General features: G+C 42.3%; 1 protein-coding gene across 2 annotated transcripts in view; it reads right to left on the reverse strand.

The window, feature by feature from the left end:
* LOC139582974 (sarcoplasmic/endoplasmic reticulum calcium ATPase 1-like) overlaps positions 1 to 16,595 on the reverse strand; it is an 83,205-nt gene extending 66,610 nt beyond the window's left edge. For both annotated transcript variants that reach the window (XM_071413509.1, XM_071413520.1), the window contains exons 1-3: positions 16,183 to 16,595; positions 2,896 to 2,913; positions 2,434 to 2,516 (exon numbers count right to left, since the gene is read on the reverse strand). In XM_071413509.1, coding sequence (XP_071269610.1) covers positions 2,434 to 2,516; positions 2,896 to 2,913; positions 16,183 to 16,300 — 219 coding nt within the window. In that variant the 5' untranslated portion in view covers positions 16,301 to 16,595. The remainder of the gene's footprint in view (positions 1 to 2,433; positions 2,517 to 2,895; positions 2,914 to 16,182) is intronic.
* Between the last annotated feature and the right edge of the window lie 2,587 nt (positions 16,596 to 19,182).

The following is a 19,182-nucleotide window of genomic DNA, read 5'->3' on the forward strand; positions in this document are numbered from 1 at the left end:
TGGCCGGCCATCATTCACCTTGAACTGGACTGTGTGTTTACAGGCAGTTGCAACAGCACAACTTTAGATCATTAGCTAGAACGCATTCAACAAAAGCCACAAAATACACCTGAATGGATTTCCACAAATATTTAAACACTACGGGAGTCCTCTTACATTTGGGAACTTTACAGTCCTATTGATCAAACAACCATAAAGGTAGGCTCGCTGCCTCAGTTATGCACATCAACAACTAATGCTAGCCAGAGCAAGATGAACTAAAATCTAACGAAGGAACATTAGATAAAACCTCAGTTTTTCAGCTAGTTGACCGTATAAATTGCAATCATAAACGATGGAGAATTGTAGCCTCCTCATCCTTCTGCCAATGCATACTTGTCCCAACCAAGCACCTAAGCTAACTGTCTAGCTAGCTACTTCCAGACACAGATGAGAGAACACCTCCCTCTGACCATTTTACTCACTGTAGCAGAGCTGGCTAGGCTGTTTACATGTTATCTCGAGCGTTCTTGACTAACTATTACTTTTTTTTGCCTACGTTTACTGACATCGGTCATATTCAGCAAGTGTTGAGAGTTCGTAACTTCATCAGGTCTGAGTGTACCAGAGCTCAGAAAAGAGTGCTCTGAAATCAGAGGAGATAGCATATCTCTTGCGTTTGCAAATTGTCTGGCTAACTGTATAACAGTCGTTCAAGTTCTTGCTAGCTAACCAAATAACACCTGCATCTCTAGCTGTGTATAGCCACCGAAAAACGACATGAGGGGAAAGTCAGTCACTCACCCACTTCCAATGGCATGAAATGACATTCTCCTAGCAGCTAGCTAGCTATATAGCTAAAATTAGGCTGCGTGTTTTTAGCTTGCTACATAAATAGATAAGCTAGCCTATTAGTCACGTTATGATCATTGCCCTTGCTAGTTTCATTGTATTAACATTCCTAGCCTTAGTTACATTTGTCCGTTTCTGTCCAAAATATTGAGCCATTGAAACTGAAACAGTGCATCCCAAATGGAGGCAGCAAACAACGTACTGTACCAGGCCAGCTGATTTACAAACTGTTAGCAATATATTTTGGACTACCAAGAAACGTATTGGTGAATTATATGACTCATGCATTGAACGGCATCAATCTATTCTGCCAACAATGCCTTACTGTAGATCATGGAATGTTGAGTGAAATATTGGGGGCGGCAGCGTAGCCTAGTGGTTAGAGCGTTGGACTAGTAACCTTTTTGCAAGATTGAATCCCCGAGCTGACAAGGTACATATCTGTCGTTCTGCCCCTGAACAAGGCAGTTAACCCACTGTTCCTAGGCCGTCATTGAAAATAAGAATTTGTTCTTAACTGACTTGTCTAGTTAAATAAAGGTAAAATAAATCAAAAATAACCTATTTTTAAAACCTCTTATAAAGTTGGTTTTGTAGCATAAACTGGGAATTAGATATATTGAGTGGTATTGTCTGTGTTTCATATCTGCAAAGTAGTAAAAAAAAAAAACTGTCAGTTCCACTTCAAGGAATTGTATGTGTCAGAGTGCAGGTTATCTGGTATTATTCAAAATACTAAAGTGATATTATGCAGTATTTATTTTTTTTTCACCTTTATTTAACCAGGTAGGCTAGTTGAGAACAAGTTCTCATTTGCAACTGCGACCTGGCCAAGATAAAGCAAAGCAGTTCGACACATACAACAACAGAGTTACACATGGAATAAACAAACATACAATCAATAATACAGTAGAAAAATCTATATACAGCATGTGCAAATGAGGTAGCATAAGAGAGGTAAGGCAATAAATAGGCCATGGTGGCAAAGTAATTACAATATAGCAATTAAACACTGGAATGGTAGGGTGTGCAGAAGATGAATGTGCAAGAAGAGATACTGGGTGGCAAAGGAACAATAAATAAATAAATACAGTATGGGGATGAGGTAGATTGGATGGGCTATTTACAGATGAGCAATGTACAGGTTTAGTGATCTGTGAGCTGCTCTGACAGCTGGTGCTTAAAGCTAGTGAGGGAGGTAAGAGTCTCCAGCTTCAGAGATTTATAAAAAGCAGACAGAGCTGAGGAAGATCTAGGAATTTCAAATGTCTGAACTTTCCCCATTGGCATTTCAATATTATTGGAAATACAGAGGTGGTATGCTAAGCTCTGTCTGCAGGCAGAGCATTATGGCTACATGATGCCCACTGTCAGGCCAGAGCATTATGGCTACGTGATGCCCACTGTCAGGCCAGAGCAGACTAGTTGTCACTATCGGCCAAGCTGCAAAGCCAAACGTCCGGTGACGCATCCACTTGTGCAAAAGCCCAAAACATTCAATATGCAATATGAATGAGTGGCGCAAACAGAGAGAGACCGTGATGAGCAGCAGTCAGCGATGCATCCTGTTGATGGGTATTCTTGTGTACAGTGGTTACTTACAAAGGAGACGCAGGCAGCTAGCAATAGGATCCTGACCAGGAGGTCCTCAAACTGCTCCACCACCAGCTCCCACAGGGACTTGCCTGCAATACACACACAGCGAGATATAGTCAGTCACATGGCTGTCCGGCTATACATCGTGTCACACATGCCTAACAACTTAGTCAAGGCCTGAAAGTACTGTACATATGATAATCTGAACTACAGTAAATATAGCTCCCCATCTGTTGATGCTATGGGACTTCTATAGGCATACTTGTGTTCTTCCAGTTATGGCGCCCTGTTCTACTGACGGTGTGTCTTTGTATCTATATGGGTAGTGCTACAACAGTCAGTGTGTACTCTGAGGGTTTTCCCTAACTGTATCTCTCTAGTACAACACAGATGATCCCGAGGCTATAGGGCTAATTGTCAGCTTGTAAAAGGAGGCACCAGAATCACACTGGAAAGGTCAATATTTACCTTCTTCAGCTGGGAGCTCTGTCAGTGTCACATCACCATATCCATGGAGGAATGGAGAGAGAGGAGAAAGAAAGAGTTGGAATGAGAGAGAGGGAAAGAGTAAAACAGAGAGAGGGAGGGGGAACAGAACAAACAAAGACACGTTAATACATTTGATTAACTTAGAATAGGCTTTGAAATGTGTTTGACATGTGTATTATGGTTTCCGAAGGTGGTGGAGTGGCAATCTTTACCAAGGAACACCTTCAGTGCTCGGTTGTCTCCACCAAGTCTGTCCCCAAACAATTTGATTTGTTGGTTTTAAGCATTAAGCTTTCTACTAGCTCTTTGTTGACTGTTGCTGGGTGTTATCGTCGTCCATCAGCACCAGCCTATACCCTACCGGCCCTAAGTCTGAATTTGTCCTGCTAGGTGACCTAAACTTGGACATGCTTAAACCACCTGACCAAGTCTTAAAACAATGTGATTCCCTAAATCTCTCTCAGATTATTACCAATCCCACAAGGTACGACCCCAAACACCAAGGAAAGGCTACTCTCCTTGACATTGTCCTCACAAATAATCGTGATAGTTATCAGTCTGGTGTTTTTTGAAATGACCTTAGGGATCACTGTTTCACAGCCTGTGTTCGTAATGACTGCTCAGTGAAACGTCCTGTCCTGATTTATCAGACGCTTGGTAAACTTATTCTGGCCTCTGTAAATTAGTATAGAATCAGCTTGATCCCCCTCTGTCGAAGAAGCTTGAACATTCTTTTTTTATTTCAGTGATATTGTTAACAAACACACCCCCATAAAGAAAATGAGAATTAAAAACATGTTCAGCCCCTGATTCGACCGTGATCTTGCAGTTACTCAACCTCAAAAACACCATTAGGCAAAAGGCTCAGCCCACAATGTAGAAAATAGTAAAAAATAAAGAAAAGCCCTGGAATGAGGTGGTGTCCAAACTTTTGACTGGTACTGTAATTGATGAGGCCGGTACTGTAATTGATGAGGCTGAGCGTCATGTACTGTGAAATTTGATAGACAAACTGACGACGATTAGATTTTTTGAATACTGAAATTAATGTACTTACGTAGTTGTACAATTTGAGTGCTGTGTAACAAACGGGTGTGTGTGTGTTGTGTAACACAAGGAGTGTATGTCCCATGTAACACATGGAGTGTGTATATGTGCTGTGTAACACATGGAGTGTGGGTGTTTACTGTTGTTTAGTCACTTCCCAGGCCTGAGCGTGCGGGTGTGTGTGTGTGTGGCAATGGACGCAAAGCAGGAAGCGTGTGGGAGGGAGACAGGCAGCAGAACACACTGCAGCTGGCCTACAATGAACCACCTCACAACCACCCCTCTTTACAGCACCAAGCATCCATCAATACTGTGGTCAGCACACCAACAAACTCACATCGAGTGCTAAACAGCTTACTCTAAAGTCATACTGGAGATCCTGGCAGTTTAAAAGCATGATGAAAATCCTGTCTTTTGAAACAGTGTTTTGATTCTGCTACAGTAGGAACTGCATCGGAGGTTTCACATGGGGATCTAACGTCACACACATTCCACGGGGGAAAAAAAGAATACAATTTCAGGACCATTGGAATTAGAGTTATATCAGGATCTTTTGAGTTCTTCCTACCAACTTTCTGATTAACCAGAAGGAAAGGAAAAAGTAGAAGTATTTTGATCATTTCATGTTAAAATACCCTTTAATTAAATTGCTTTGTATTGACTGGGTCCGTACAGTACATTGACAATGTAATGGTTTGTAGCAATACAAAGGGGGGTATTGTGCTTTGAAGAACAGTCTGTCTTTCTATGTTTCCACTGATTATGTTATTCGAGTAGGCAAAGTGGAGGGGCAAGATGAAGCAGAGGAGAGAAAACTGTCATTGAAAACTGCACCATAAATATCAACTAGTGAATGCAAAAAAATAAGCAATTTCAGTCATAGCCCTACAGCTTGGTATTTCTTCTTAGTTCCTAACCAATTATCTGTCAAATATTTTGTAGCGTCTTTTCATCATAATTTTTGCCTCCTTCTCACAGAGTAATCGGTATAGCTACGATGACTCAAAGTAAATGAGAATGTATTTAGTCATATAGAGACTCAAGGTGAGTTCTCTGAGCTGAACATGGTAAACCCTTTTGGAGAACCTCTCAGTGCACTGTGCCAGAGGCTCCTGAAATGTCTGTGCAAACTAGAGGCAACTGTCCCGCTGTTTTCCTTGTACCGCCAGTCTTAATAAGCCCTTGTCCCTCTTACTGTGCCTCCCCACTTGTGTAAGGCTGGCTGCAGTTCCTAGTACTGCTGGCCTGGAAAGAGACAAAGGGAGGCTTGCTAGCCAGGAGCAAGGGAGGGAGGGCTGGAGGGGTTGAATGGGGTTCCCCAGCGCACTGTGCCAAGGATTCCCTCCTTACTGTTGTCATCTGGGTTGTGTCAGCCTCAGCCTGCCCAGGCACATTCCAACAGACTTCACCACGCCTCTTTCTTTTTTCCCCTCAGTCTCTCTTGCTGGCTCTCCCTTTCTCTCTCGCTTGCTCTCCTTTTCTGCACCCCCACCCCCCCCCCCAAACTCTTATGCCCCCACGCCCAGACAGACTGAAAACAAGAGCCAGCCTGTTTTGACACTACCAGTCCAACCAGAGGGGAACCACTTCCTGGTTACAGTAGCCAACAACAGAACAGAGGGATCCATGTCCAAGACCGTGGACAGCAAACCTGGGTTCAACTAGTATTTGAAATAATTTAATACTTTAGCGGGGCTTGATCAAGCTTTCCTGTTGCAATGGGCCAAATGGAATATTTGCAAAAGTGCAAACCCTGTCCACCTGGTACTCCAGACAGGTTAAAGCAAATGTTTAAAGTAATTGAAAGACTTCAAATAGTTTTTGAACCCAGATCTGATGATCAGAGATAGTAACAGAGAGCCAGGAGAAGCAACAGGAAATGTACCATCATGACTAGGACATGGGATGTGCTGATAGAGTAGCTTTCACTATAGCTTCTTAGTACACTCAGACGCACTTACACTTCCTTAATTTCTCCTTTAAAAGCATTACAGCTCTAATCATTAGACAGACTAATAAACTACACATCATAATAATATGGAAAGCACAGCAACAGGGCTAGAATGTCGAGGCCCTCAACCTCAACTGTAAAAAGGTGAACGTTTGCCATGGCTAATTGGCTTGTGGACATTACTGGAAAACGGTGTTTCTTTGGATAACGTCGCCAACGTCTGACCGAAAAAAAGAAAAAAAAACACCCAAAATATCTTATGCAGTGCATACTGTAGGAACTTGATAAATCTCTACACTACCCCAAATGGCACCATATTCTCTATATAATGCACTGCTTTTGACCAGGGAATAGGTCAATTTAGGGAATAGGTCAAAAGTTGTGCACTATATAGGGAACAGGGTGTCATTTGGGACACACCGTGGATCTCTGGGTATCTAGCAGCGAGCTCACCGTCGTAACCCCGTAGACTAGAGCTACAGCTCACCTCATCTCTGAAACCGAGTGAACTTTACTGCCGATGCTGGCCTTTATAAAACCCTCTTAGGCCTCACTCAACCGTATCTGAGATAACTACTGCAGCCCTCATCCTCCACCCGTTCTGCCAGTCACATTCTGTTAATGTTCCAAAGCACACATCCCTGGATCGCTCCTCTTTTCAGTACGCGGTAGCTAGCGACTGGAACAAGCTACAGAAAAAATAATAATAATAAACTTACACTGGACAGTTTTATCTCTTCATTCAAAGACTCAATCATGGACACTTTTACTGACACTTGTGGCTGCTTCACGTGATGTAGTGTTGTCTCTACCTTCTTTCCATTTGTGCTATTGTCTGTTTGTACCATGTTGTGCTGCTGCCATGTTGTGTTGCTAACATGCTGTGTTAGGTCTCTCATCATGCGTTTTGTCCTACATTTTTTATCCCAGCCCCCATCCCCACAGGAGCCCTGTTACCAGGCCGTCAGTGTAAATAAGAATGTTCTTAAACTGACTTGCCTAGTTAAATACGGGGCGGCAGGTAGCCTAGCGGTTAGAGCGTTGGGCCAGTAACCGAAAGGTTGGTGGACGAATCCCCTAGCTGACAAGGTAAAAATCTGTCATTCTGCCCCTGAACAAGGCAGTTAACCCACTGTTCCTAGGCCATCATTGTAAATAATAATTTGTTCTTAAAACTGACTTGCCTAGATACATAAAATGGTAAATAAATACATAAAAAATAAAAAAGGTTAAATAAAATACTTTTACAGTGGGATAATAAACGGGTGGCCAGGAGATGCCCTCGGTCTGCCCGTAGAGTTGGTCTAGTGCTGCACTCAAAAATAGCCACTGTTATTCAAATAAATAGCAGAGCAGTCAGCTATAGCACTCCGTCTGAGAGAGACCCAGCCAGTCTGACACAGTGGCTATGCTGTGGGAATACAAATCAGGTCTAGAAATGGTACAATGGTGAACTCTTGCACCTTCCTGTGTCTGTCTCAAAGGTCTGCATGCATTAACCATATCATGTATTAGATGTGAATGCTAAGGGCCATAGACTTTAACACACTATGATAGTGTGACTACTCCAAGGATGTCACTCATTTAATCATTCATATTAATAGAAATGGAGGTTGTAGGAGGGTGCACCTTCATTCCCAGGAGAGGCAGGGGTGTATAAGCACGAGTGTGTAAGTGTCTGTGTGACTGCCTGATGGGATAGCCCCTATCAGGTCAGTGTGAGGGCAGGGGAGGAAGTTCAGTCAGTAGGTCAGTCAGTCATTACTACACTACAATATGGAGGTACAGATGGGGAGTACTCACAGTATCTGTATGGGAGTATCATAATCAGGGTGACTAATCTAATGTAGCAGGCGTAGAAAGACGCCTGCGCGGAGTCCCCACTTCCGTTTTTCAGGAGAAACGGAAGTTAGGTTGAAAATACTGTATCCCTGAAAACCAGAAACAAACACTTTGTCAACACTGCTACGGGTGGGGTTACTGAGGAAGATGAATCAGGGCCACTGTTGTGACAGGCCAGATGTTTCTCTCAAAAGCCCAGAACTGATTTCACACCAGGCTTATCTGCCCACTCGACCCCCCCCCCCCCCCAAGATGAACTCATGGATACCCTTTCCATGTCTCTGCGTGCAATCTGAAGGAAGTTGCTAACTAGCATTTTGAGCAATTGATTACTAGCGTTAGCACGATGACTAGAACTCTATGTAACGTCTAACATACTAGTAGATAACCATAGACTTCCAGTCATGACGCTAATGCTAGTTACCATTGGCTCACGAAACTACCTCTACCTTCCTTCATGCTAGAGGCAGAGACATAAAAGGGTATCCATGAGTTCATCTGACTGAAGTAGATAAAGGGCTTCATTGCCAAAATCCTGAAGCATCCTTTTAAGTAAATACATAAAACAAAGCGGCATTTTTGGTGGTCTCTCAGGAGCAATGGATGGATCACTTTGTCAATAAAATTAAGTACATTTAAAATGTTGGTGTACTGGCCCTTTAAATGGCAGTCGTTTTTACCCACAGAGATGGATAGAGATACAGAATTATCATTATAAAAATCGGTCCCATTATACGGCTGTGAACACACGGGCAGCGCCATTGAGGCAATCTCCATTTTGAAGTAGTCAATTTTCTTATTTTGTGTTTGATAAATGCATACATCTTATTTTGGTGATTTATCGCCACCTGCAGTGTTGGAGTCCTGAACCATTTATTGTGGCCACTAGATGGCACTGTTAACACCATTTAGAAACCATAGCACCCAATTTGAAAATGAAGACAACGCTGTGATCATTCACTGATTGTTCCCAACTCAGGAATCCCCACCCAATTGCCTACTTCAAAATGGTGGAAGCCCTCAATGGCAATGGGCATGCTAAAACAGCTTACATTGAGGTTGGGTCCACTATCCAGCTCTGTTATTTACCACATAAATGACAAACGTTTACAATTACTTTAAATAAAAAATAAAAAATAACTAAATGATCAAAATTGTACATCAGCTTTTTAGTACTAATGTGTATGGTACTTTGGAAAAAAGCTGCACATTATTTAAAGGGAACATTTATATTTTTGTTTTACAGAATATGCAAATGTCCTGTAATTATGCTGTTTAGGTTATATATTTTTACAGATTATTACATTATTTACATGTCTAATGATGTTTTCATGATAAGTTGATATTTTGGTATGATTGTTGTTTTTTCCCAATAGTTTCATGGAAATCCATGTCTCTAAAATATGTTGGTAGTATGAGGGTTAATCAGTTTGACTGAATGGCTGATCAAACATATGTGGGTGCGTGTGTGCAGCTCAGCTCTGAGCTGCTTCTGCTTAGCTCAGTGACTCAACATATATCTCAAGAAGGCTGCAGTGAGTCTGTGACTGATTGCAGAGGTGGGAGGAGAGAATCAAAAAAGAGGGACAAGTTAGCACAGGATCCCTGATACTCTGCAGAGTAATGCATAACAGAACAGAGCCAGACATCACCTCAAGGACTAAAGACATTCTGTTAAACTCGCGTCTCCGTTCAGATCTCCGATAGACATGTCCAAAATGTTATATAAATATGATCTATTTAAAACAGGAAGGAATAATATCATTATTTGCAGTTGCATTGCAATATAATTAAAATAATAAACAGTGATATGAAGAGTGCAAGTGTGTAAGGGGCAGGGTTAGTTTGACAGGAAGTAGTATGACAGGAAATAGTAGATAACTGGCAACTCTCCAGCCTGGTCTCAGAGCAAAACGTATTATATGTTACTAGAATCCCTGTAACTCTGTTTAGTATAATATGTTACATTATTTGATCCGTTTAGCATGACATTATGTTGGATAAGACAGTAGGTTATTTAAGGCGAAAACTAAAGTAGGGTGGTCGGTCGGGCATAAAATGCAAATGTCTAGCAACCCAAAGGTTGCATGTTCTAATCTCATCACGGGAAACTTTAGCCAACTACTTACATAGCATGTTAGCTAACCATTCCACTAACTCCTAGCCTAGCTTGTGACCTAGCTAAAGTTGGTGACCTAGCCACCTAGCTAACGTTAGCCACAACAAATTGGAATTCTAACATAAGGTATTGCAAATTCATAATATTGTATGAATTGCAATTTGCACTAGACATCCTAGAATTCGTATTATATTGTACGACCCCCTATTACATTGGTAGGCCACTGTAATGAAAAATATCATACTAAATGGTATGGCACAGATTTCAGTAACATATTATATGTTTTGCTCTGAGACCAGGTTGAACTCCCATACTCTACAGTGGAAGTCAGGGTTGGACACATACCAAAGAGCTGTGTCACAGGATATGCATCAACTCTATGCTCCTTTTCCAACAAGGAAATAGTAATAAATGTGAGTAAGAGTCATGGTTACACAGTAATATTGAGTAATGTATTGCCCAATGATATATTATATCTACAGTATTAAAATAAAACAGGATGTTTTAACAGAAGCCAAACCCTAATACCATTTGAGGAACAAACATCAAAACATGGAGTTTTATATACCGTACCAGTCAAAAATTTGGAAACACCTACTCATTCCAGGGTTTTTCTTTATTTTCTACATTGTATAATAATAGTGAAGACATCAGAACTATGAAGAAACACATATGGAATCATGTAGTAACCAAAAAGTGTTAAACAAATCAAAATATATTTGAGATTTTTCGAAGTAGCCACACGTTGCTTTGACAGCTTTGCACATAATGATGGCTGGAATGGAATGGCATTAAACACAAGGAAACCATGCGTTTGATCATGTGTTTGTTGTATTCGACACCATTACGCTCCAGCCATAACCACGAGCCAATCCTCCCCAATTGTGACTCGTTTCAGTAAACTAGGCGTGTGTCACTACTTCAGAGCATTTGTGTTTTTGGGCATAAATGCCTTCTGGAACATGTGCACTTTCCTGTGCCTTAATAACAAATGTGTATGCCATCTGTAAATACAATTGTTAAATCAGGAGCCTAGTTGGTTTAGCCACACAAAAAAGCCAGGAACCTTCCCGCTAGCCATGTTTGGCTGAGATAATGGGTGGGCTGAACATGCCGAGGGAGGAGTTTGGATTGGTCTGCCATGTAGGTCGTTTCTGTCTATAACATGAGCTGGTCAGTATGTGTAGGTAATTCTTTCTAACACAGCTTTTTTTTATTTTTTTTTATATATCATATAGTACAACTGCAAAAGTGTTGCTCTCCACTTTCTGGAGGACCGAGTTTTGAGCTAAGGAGATGGAGAAAATTCTGGCGTTTGATTGCAAATATGCAGAGGGAGTCAAAAAGATAAAACACCTGTCTCCGGATTACATCTTCAAACTAAGGGTAACCATGGAATCTGTGACAGGGGGGGAGAAGTGTCCATCCATGTACAAGGGTAAAATAGTTTAGCTAGCTACATTTTCAGATATTACACGTTTCTAATTTAGCCAGAAAGTAGTTCATCATATGTTAAAGCGTACTGTTAGCTAGCTAGCTAACATTAGCTGGCTCGCTAACGTTACGTGTATGATCTGTGTAGTAATATTATACGTATCTCAGAGCCATTTGCATTGCTAGTTATAGCCTAATGTTAGCTAGCTAGCTAACATTGAACCTGGTCGGTTAACTATCTGCAGATTCATGCAGGGTAGTAACATTATGAATTTGGATGATGACTCATTGTTTAGCTAGCTACATGTCTAAACAAAAGACTCCACTATGCAAGTAACCATTTCAATTGAAATGTTCATGATGTCACTGTGACAACTGTTGATAGACGTAGCTGGTAAATTCACTCTGGCTATCTATTCCGATTTCAGAGCCTTCTCGTAAGTGTGACAGAGCACAGAATAACTGACGAATTTACGACCGCTCAACACCCGTTGAATATGGCCGGTGTCAGTGAACGTTGGCAAAAGAAAACACAATTCAGTTGTTGCCAAGCTGGTTGGTCACAATAAAGGTGCCACCAAACTCCTGTGGTTTAGGGTCTATGTTTTACCTACGGTAGGGTTAGGTTTTATGTTTTACTAACATAAGTCGGCAGCATCAGCTTGCTTGCCCATTTCCCTTACAAACACAGGGGTACAAATTGAACCACTATCTATGGGGGTGGGCGTGCATGCTGCACACGCAAGTCACCACTTACGCTGCTGCAAGTTCTCAAAGCAACAACGTCCTTTCTAGCACATTCACAGGGGCGGACCTAGTGATTACTATGGGTTTTTGTAGTAAAGACATGTAATTTAACTGTAAAAACATATTACCTTTTAATCTGCCATGAACACAACCAGTCACGTTTCCATCTGATTGTCAAACAAATCACTTCAAAAAAGGTAGATGACCTTCGCACGTTCTTCCAAAAATAATTCCAGCATCCAAACAGTACACTGTGAACCCGCCAACTTTCTTTCAATTCGCAATTGGCTGAAACGATCTCACTGGAGAAAGCGTGAGAGCGAGCGAAACAGCACCTCTGTCTTACAATATGTAGCCTGTGTATCTGATGTTGTCTGGCCAAAAATAATGACATGCCATACTCTTTTTGGTCAGACAGAATCAGATACATGGGCTACACCATACATGCCCTCTGCCTCGACAAGATTGCAGTATTAAATCAGCAGCACCTGTCTTTTTACTTAAGAAATGCGTTAACAATTTTTGGGGTTAAAATTACATGTTTATTTTTCCTGCCCCATCCTGAAAGCAGCTTCATTTCAATGAAAGTCACGTTTGCAATCACATCGTGTGAAACAATGTACGGGAACGCGAGGGGAGCATGGGGGGGCTCAAGCGGAGAAATTATTTTGTAAAATAGATTACTAGTATGAAAAAAAAATAAAAGACTATGCCCAGCTCACAAGGCCCCTTGATGTGCGGCCTGAGGCAATTGCCTCTTCTGCCTAATGGTAAGTCCACCACTGCACGTTCAGAGTGTCTTCTTTTACGATGCACACACTGAGTTGCAGTCTTCACAAGTCACACCAGCAGACAAAAAGTGAGTGTGTATGTCTGGCTGTGCACATGAATTGCTTATGAGAGAGGCTGTGCGCGCAAGTGTGTACGGCTGTATGTGTTGCAACCTCCCACCACCGCCTCCCCTCATGGCTTTGTAGAGAAGGTCACCGAGGCGCTGAGACCCGGCCAACTTTCCAACATCTGGGAGTGGGACCAACACAGCTACAGCCAACTACAGTACTGTACCTAAAACATGATGCATCTGGAGCTAGGAGTTGATCTCAGCACACCAGTAGCACACAAAAAAACAACAAGTACAGTTGGGAGCTGCTGTCAATGTACCAAGTCAACACACAAAAACAAGTACAGTTTGATCAATCAAATCACTTTATTTCTGAAAATTAATTGCTGCAATTTTTTGGGGGGAGAAATCACATGCATTGACATTTGAGAGATCGAGATCAAGGTTGCTTGAAATGCCCTTTTCAAGATAGTAGTGAAGAGACCACATCAGCTAGTGTAGAACATCCTGTTTCACAGTAGAAAGTTGTAATGTTAGTGCAAAACCATTTCACTAGTTTGGCTGTTCCTCTTAACAGGAAGGAAAGAGAAATACTCTGCTTGTTAGTGTTTGTCACTCTGTGTATATAACGAATAATGAAAGCCAACTCATTAACTGACAACCAAGTTGACCATATTCAAGTCATCAACCTACCAAACGTCCCAGTTTTGAGTAGGAGATAAAACACATTGTTGAAACTTTTGGTCTAGTCTGACCTCAGACCAGAAAGCCATAACAAAAATGATTTCCCACCCCTAACAGTTTCAAAATAAAAGAGGATATGGCCTCCATAATGATAGCACAGGTTTGACTAGGGGTGAGGGCAGAAACAACAGGCCTAAAACCTAAAGTCTGTGTACTAAGCTCCGATAACAAAAGCCACCAACCACCACTGCCAGGGCATTGGTTTCATCTTTAACCTCGGACAGTAATACCAAAGGTGACGATCTGGATTTTAAAAAATGGGGTCTCCCCTCCATTGCCCATGGTCGTGATAATTAGGGAATACACGTGGCAAAACATTTTACAACACAAAAAGAGCAAGACCATATAGACCAGTCCTTTTTAGTTTCCATTAGGTTCCTAATGAACACGACCCCGGTGGTAAGACACTCCATCCAGGGGAGTTCCAGGGCCAGACATAGCGTGAAATAGGCCTCCCGTAGGAATGTTATGCCTGTGTCTACAAAACTGGCACGCCATATATCTCCCACTGGAACGCTGCTAGTGCCTACTACAGCAGAGCAGGAAACAAAGTGATCAGAGGGGGTTTCCCTAGTTCATAACCTTTTTTGGTTACTGTACCCCCCAATCTATTATTCAATAGACGTTTCTCTGCCACAAATATGCCCTTATCAGCCTTCCTCTAAGGACAGGCCAGCCTGTCCAGGTACCCCCCAGAGGTTAGATTACAGGACTTGTTTGTTTGTGGCCATGTTGTCTTTGTGTAATGATTATGGCTATATAATAAGTCTACTGCACAGCTCCTTTATGGAAACAACCTGTCCTCGTGTCAGAGAGATAGAGAGAAGTAATCATGGAGGATTTGTAACAAATGCATGCCGCCCACACACACACAGAACAGTGGCTCCCTCCCTGCAACAAACACCAAACTCACATCAAGTCATTGCAGCCAACAACAAAGGTAGGTTGTGGTCGGTTTGTCAGTAGAGGGAATGAGCCATTCAGTATTCTCCACACATACTCAGCTGAGACATGTAGCTACTAAAACAGCTAATAACAACAACACAGCTGTTTAATGTGTTGTTGGCTGTGTTGAGAAAGACATAGGACACGTTCAATAGGCAAACAGTGTGGAATGTTGCAGATAGAAACGTCATGAATAGAACTGACAAGATTGCTTATTCTACATGTCAGATAGGCATGTTTGTTCTACTCAATATATTTATATCTGAATGTTCCACAATGTTGTGCAATGGTGAACGTGACCCTGGTTTACAGCCAAGAAAGGAAAGGGTATTCCCTTAAGCATTTCTCTGCACACGCAAGAGCACACACAGAGAGGAAGTCAGTTCACACAGCTAAAAGTTTAAGATGCTATCTGCAACAAGACTTATTTTTCCATGAAGTCATCAAAGCCACAGTCTGTGCAACAAAGGACTGCTGTTTCACTCTGACAACACAGTGGCTCTCCTCTATGGCTTAACGACACAAGCCACCATGCAAATGAACGGCAGGCCATAGACTCAGAAGGAAAGTAGTAACGGTGTTGACAGGTGCCAAGTTCAATACAACACAAATTAAAGAGCACCAGGTCTACATTCTAGATTAGGGCTTTAGCTGGGGGGATTAAATCCAATAAACTCATGGAACAAAAGAAGTTAAACATTATGCTGCTGCAGCATCAACACCTTGTAGCCTACAAAAACCCCTTGTGCACATTGAGCGATGGCCCTGGAATTTTGCATGCAGATCTCACACACGTATAGCTGTCTCTCAGAAGTAGAGTAAGAGAGTTTCCTAATTTGATCAAATGTTCTCATTGTCATTATGGCACTAACTATGTGGGTGTGCTGTGTTAAGCATGTCGTTTTGGCCTCCCATGTCCCTCCAAATGGGGGTGTCATAGTGGAATACAGAATTATCACCCAAAATATCACTTATTGCCACTCTCTTCCCCTTGATACAGTAGCCTAACATAGCATAAAACCCAAATTGAAACTGTTACAGTATTACACAATAATATTCTTAATATGTTGTCGTTAATGAACGTGACATGATTATTATAACCTAAAGCCTCCCCATAAATGCATTGCAAAACAGATGTGATATACTTCCTGCCTCAATACAGGCGTTAGATTAATAGCATATCCTATTAATAATCTGGTTCGTTTTTACACATAGTCCGTAACCGTGATGAAAAGCGTTCGGGTTCAGTTACTCGATCGTGCGTCCTTCCCACGCACACACACAACTTTGTGCAGAGCGAGAAACGCAATATAGCTCGGTAAAGTACGACAAAGGACTTCAAAATAGCGGCGAGTAGCCTCACACATAAGACCAGTCTAAATATGTAGGCTGGAAGGAACAATTGCAGGCTGTAGAAGACTGATATTCGTGTTTTCAACCTGTGCGTTTTACAGTAAGGCGCGGGGAAATAGTTTCACCAATTTCCCTAAACTGGGCAATGATACCCATGCCCGTGATCGAATTGCATTCAACACTCACGCAGGTAAACTGAATAACAGTGAAAATACAACATCATAAACAATGTTTGCTACTCACCGTTAGATCCATATTTTTCTAAATTGGATTTCACTTGTTCAAGGGTGAGTCCAGTGTTTTCATTCACACTAAAGTTTTCTAAAACTTCAGATGCGGATTTAGTGTGCGCGTTATCCATCTCGGAGGGAGAACTGACTAGCTAAACAATTAAATTAAAAGTCATGTAGTTAAATATATAACATATATTACGACAATAAAGGACTAATAAACAACAGTAGTTTTCAAACGATGTGCCTTGCGTTCAGACTGCCAAGCGGAGGTGGATCTGCCTGCGTAGACGGTCACCTGCCTCCTCTTCTGCGAGCCGACGATTTGATTCCGGATTCCTGTTCGCGACGCTGCTATTTCCCAATAAATACAATTGCAGTCCGCGCTTCATCAAAATCAGAAGGTGTGCTGTGTTGGTACTGCCTCTTCCATGAGTGAGCGTGTTTGAGCACTCCCTTGCGTTCCTATTGGTTGTCATTACCTGAGTGGAGAACGTTGCTCAACTCCCACATCCTCTACAATACATCCTTTTGGTAAGCCAAATATGGAAGCCCTTGTCATCTTGGTTTATATATCATATGCACTGCATATGAAAAGTCACAGGAGGTAATACTATATCATTCTCAAGTTACATATGTTTCATATATGTCATTAGTTAATGCTTTAAACCGAGGTTATGGATCTCTTCCCCTTTGGCACAAGAGTAGGCAGGCCTACGTGCGTCATCTTCATGCTGGTACTTAAATAATCGCAAACACACTAACATGAAATGAATCTTTACTTTTCTTGTACATCTCGGAATAGCGGTGGCCTACATCGCTCTAAATAGTTTGCCAATTGAGTGTAATCAAATGTTGCCTGATCTAATACTACCAGTACCACGCAACTCCTACACAGCACTTAACGTCACACTATGAGGTAGCTAAGTAGGTGAGTTTAGTGTTCTTGAAAGGCCTGCACCTGAGTCATCCTTCAATCATTCTGACCCTTTCTCAGTTCTGACCACCACTTACTGATGTAGTGAAACTGTTCATTTCAGACGTTGTGGTAGGAGTTACCGACACAAGGAAGGGGAAGGTGTAGGTCCAAGTTGTATCCACTTATGTAAGACTCATCAATGTGACGTTACTGCAGTTCGATCTCCTTATCCCTGGCTATGCAGAAGATGAGAAGGCCCAGTACTGTACTGTAGTATAGGTTTCAGGCAGTAGGCAGTGGGCTGGGAGGACTACTTTTGGAGTGAGAGGTATAAAGGGAACAAGGTGCTCTAGTTATGTCCTGTCTCACAGCTGGGCTCCTCTATCTCTCACAGCTCAACTTATTTATAACTTAAAGCGCTTACATAACTTTCAGAACTATACGGTATAGATAAACTCTGAGAAACAGGCCTCCCACTAGAAGTGGGGAGCTATGGTGGACACCCTATACTTCCAATGGGGCCAAGATGACTAAATGAAAAGCAAGTCATACATCCCTCACACTGAATCAGGTCAAAGCCAGGTTTGGGCCCCAGGTCTGACTCCCTCTCTGGGTGATGATGTGCCAATTAGACTTCACCTCACTGCAGCCATGCCATGTCCTACCCACAGTCAGACACCCATGCAGTGGATGCGACTGATAGATACAGTGACCACAGTTCAAGGCACCTCTCACTCACCCTCCCACTCACAGACAGACTCAAACTCTCCTGCAAACGTTTTCATCTGATTCTGAAGTCAGTAATAGATGCACATGCTCTAGACATACCAGCACATAAACAACCGACATTGTTTGAATTGTATTTGTGATTGTGTCTGTGGTTGTCTTAATGTGCATTATGTAAGCCATGTGTGAAACAAAAGAGAGCACTTCTGGCTCCACACATTTCTAAGGAACCCCTTGGATTCCAAAGTTCTTACGCAAGGGAAATCCTCCCCTTCTCCGTCCTCTCTCTCTCTCTCTCTCTCTCTCTCTCTCTCTCTCTCTCTCCATACAATGGCTGCCTATCCTAGCCACCACTCCAGTCACACAACATTTTCCATACAGCTCTGTCTGTCTGTAAGCCCTCCAGCAGCATTTGCCTTCTTTTTTAGTCACAGCCTGCATTTGCATTATGGAAATAAGCAGTGCCCATCCATGCGTGAAGAGATATTTACCTCCCTCTTGCATCCCTGTGTGGTATGCCACACAACTACCTTGTTCAGAGTGAGTCTCTCCGGAATGGATGTCTGTAAAAGGTCTTGTGCAGCCTGTCTTTGTACTTATATGGGCATCTTTTCTTACAACTTATTTGGATGCCTTCCATATTTATATCCACAGTTCAGTTTCGTCTCTGGTGCATGTGCATTTGGAATAGATGTTTGTGTGCTTGAATAGTCACTTCGTGATAACGTCAAATACAGTAGATGTCCCTTACAGTTTCTTAGAACCTCAGTCCCTCAGTTGTTTTAATCGTGACAGTGTGTTGTTCCCTGACAGATCCACAGTGCTCTGTGTAAGGACTGACGGCTGCTGCTGCCATTGACTTTCAATCAAGGAGACTTGAAGTGAGACTCAACCACAGTCTGCACTCTGCAGCAGCTGCACCTGACAAGCACACTGAGCAGCAAGTTAGCACCCCCGTCCCCACCCGCCTCCCTCCCCTTAATAGGTCTCCCCCTCCTCTCTCAAAGCTTTCCCCCCTCACTCCCTTCCTGCACGGAGCTCTCAGGGACTGTTTGTGACGCAGTCTTCAATTCACAGGGTACCACGGAGGAATTCCACTCTGCCTCACAGCCCTATGAATAGGAATGTTTCATCTAGAAGCAGGGGGGCTCATTTCTACTGCATCTTAATACCAGGTTATGTATAATTTACAACTAAACCCCATATACCCTCTTCAACCTGCCAATAATGGTTTGGTCCAATAGCATCTCATTGATAGCAGTGTGTGCTCCGATTGGACAAAGATGACATCATCTTTATTCATAAACAAAGATAAGAAACTGAAGGGGACACAGAGAGATGGAAAGATGGAGAGAGAAAAGAGGGAGG

This window comes from Salvelinus alpinus, chromosome 1, assembly GCF_045679555.1.
Source record: "Salvelinus alpinus chromosome 1, SLU_Salpinus.1, whole genome shotgun sequence".
Classification (NCBI taxonomy): Eukaryota; Metazoa; Chordata; class Actinopteri; order Salmoniformes; family Salmonidae; genus Salvelinus; species Salvelinus alpinus.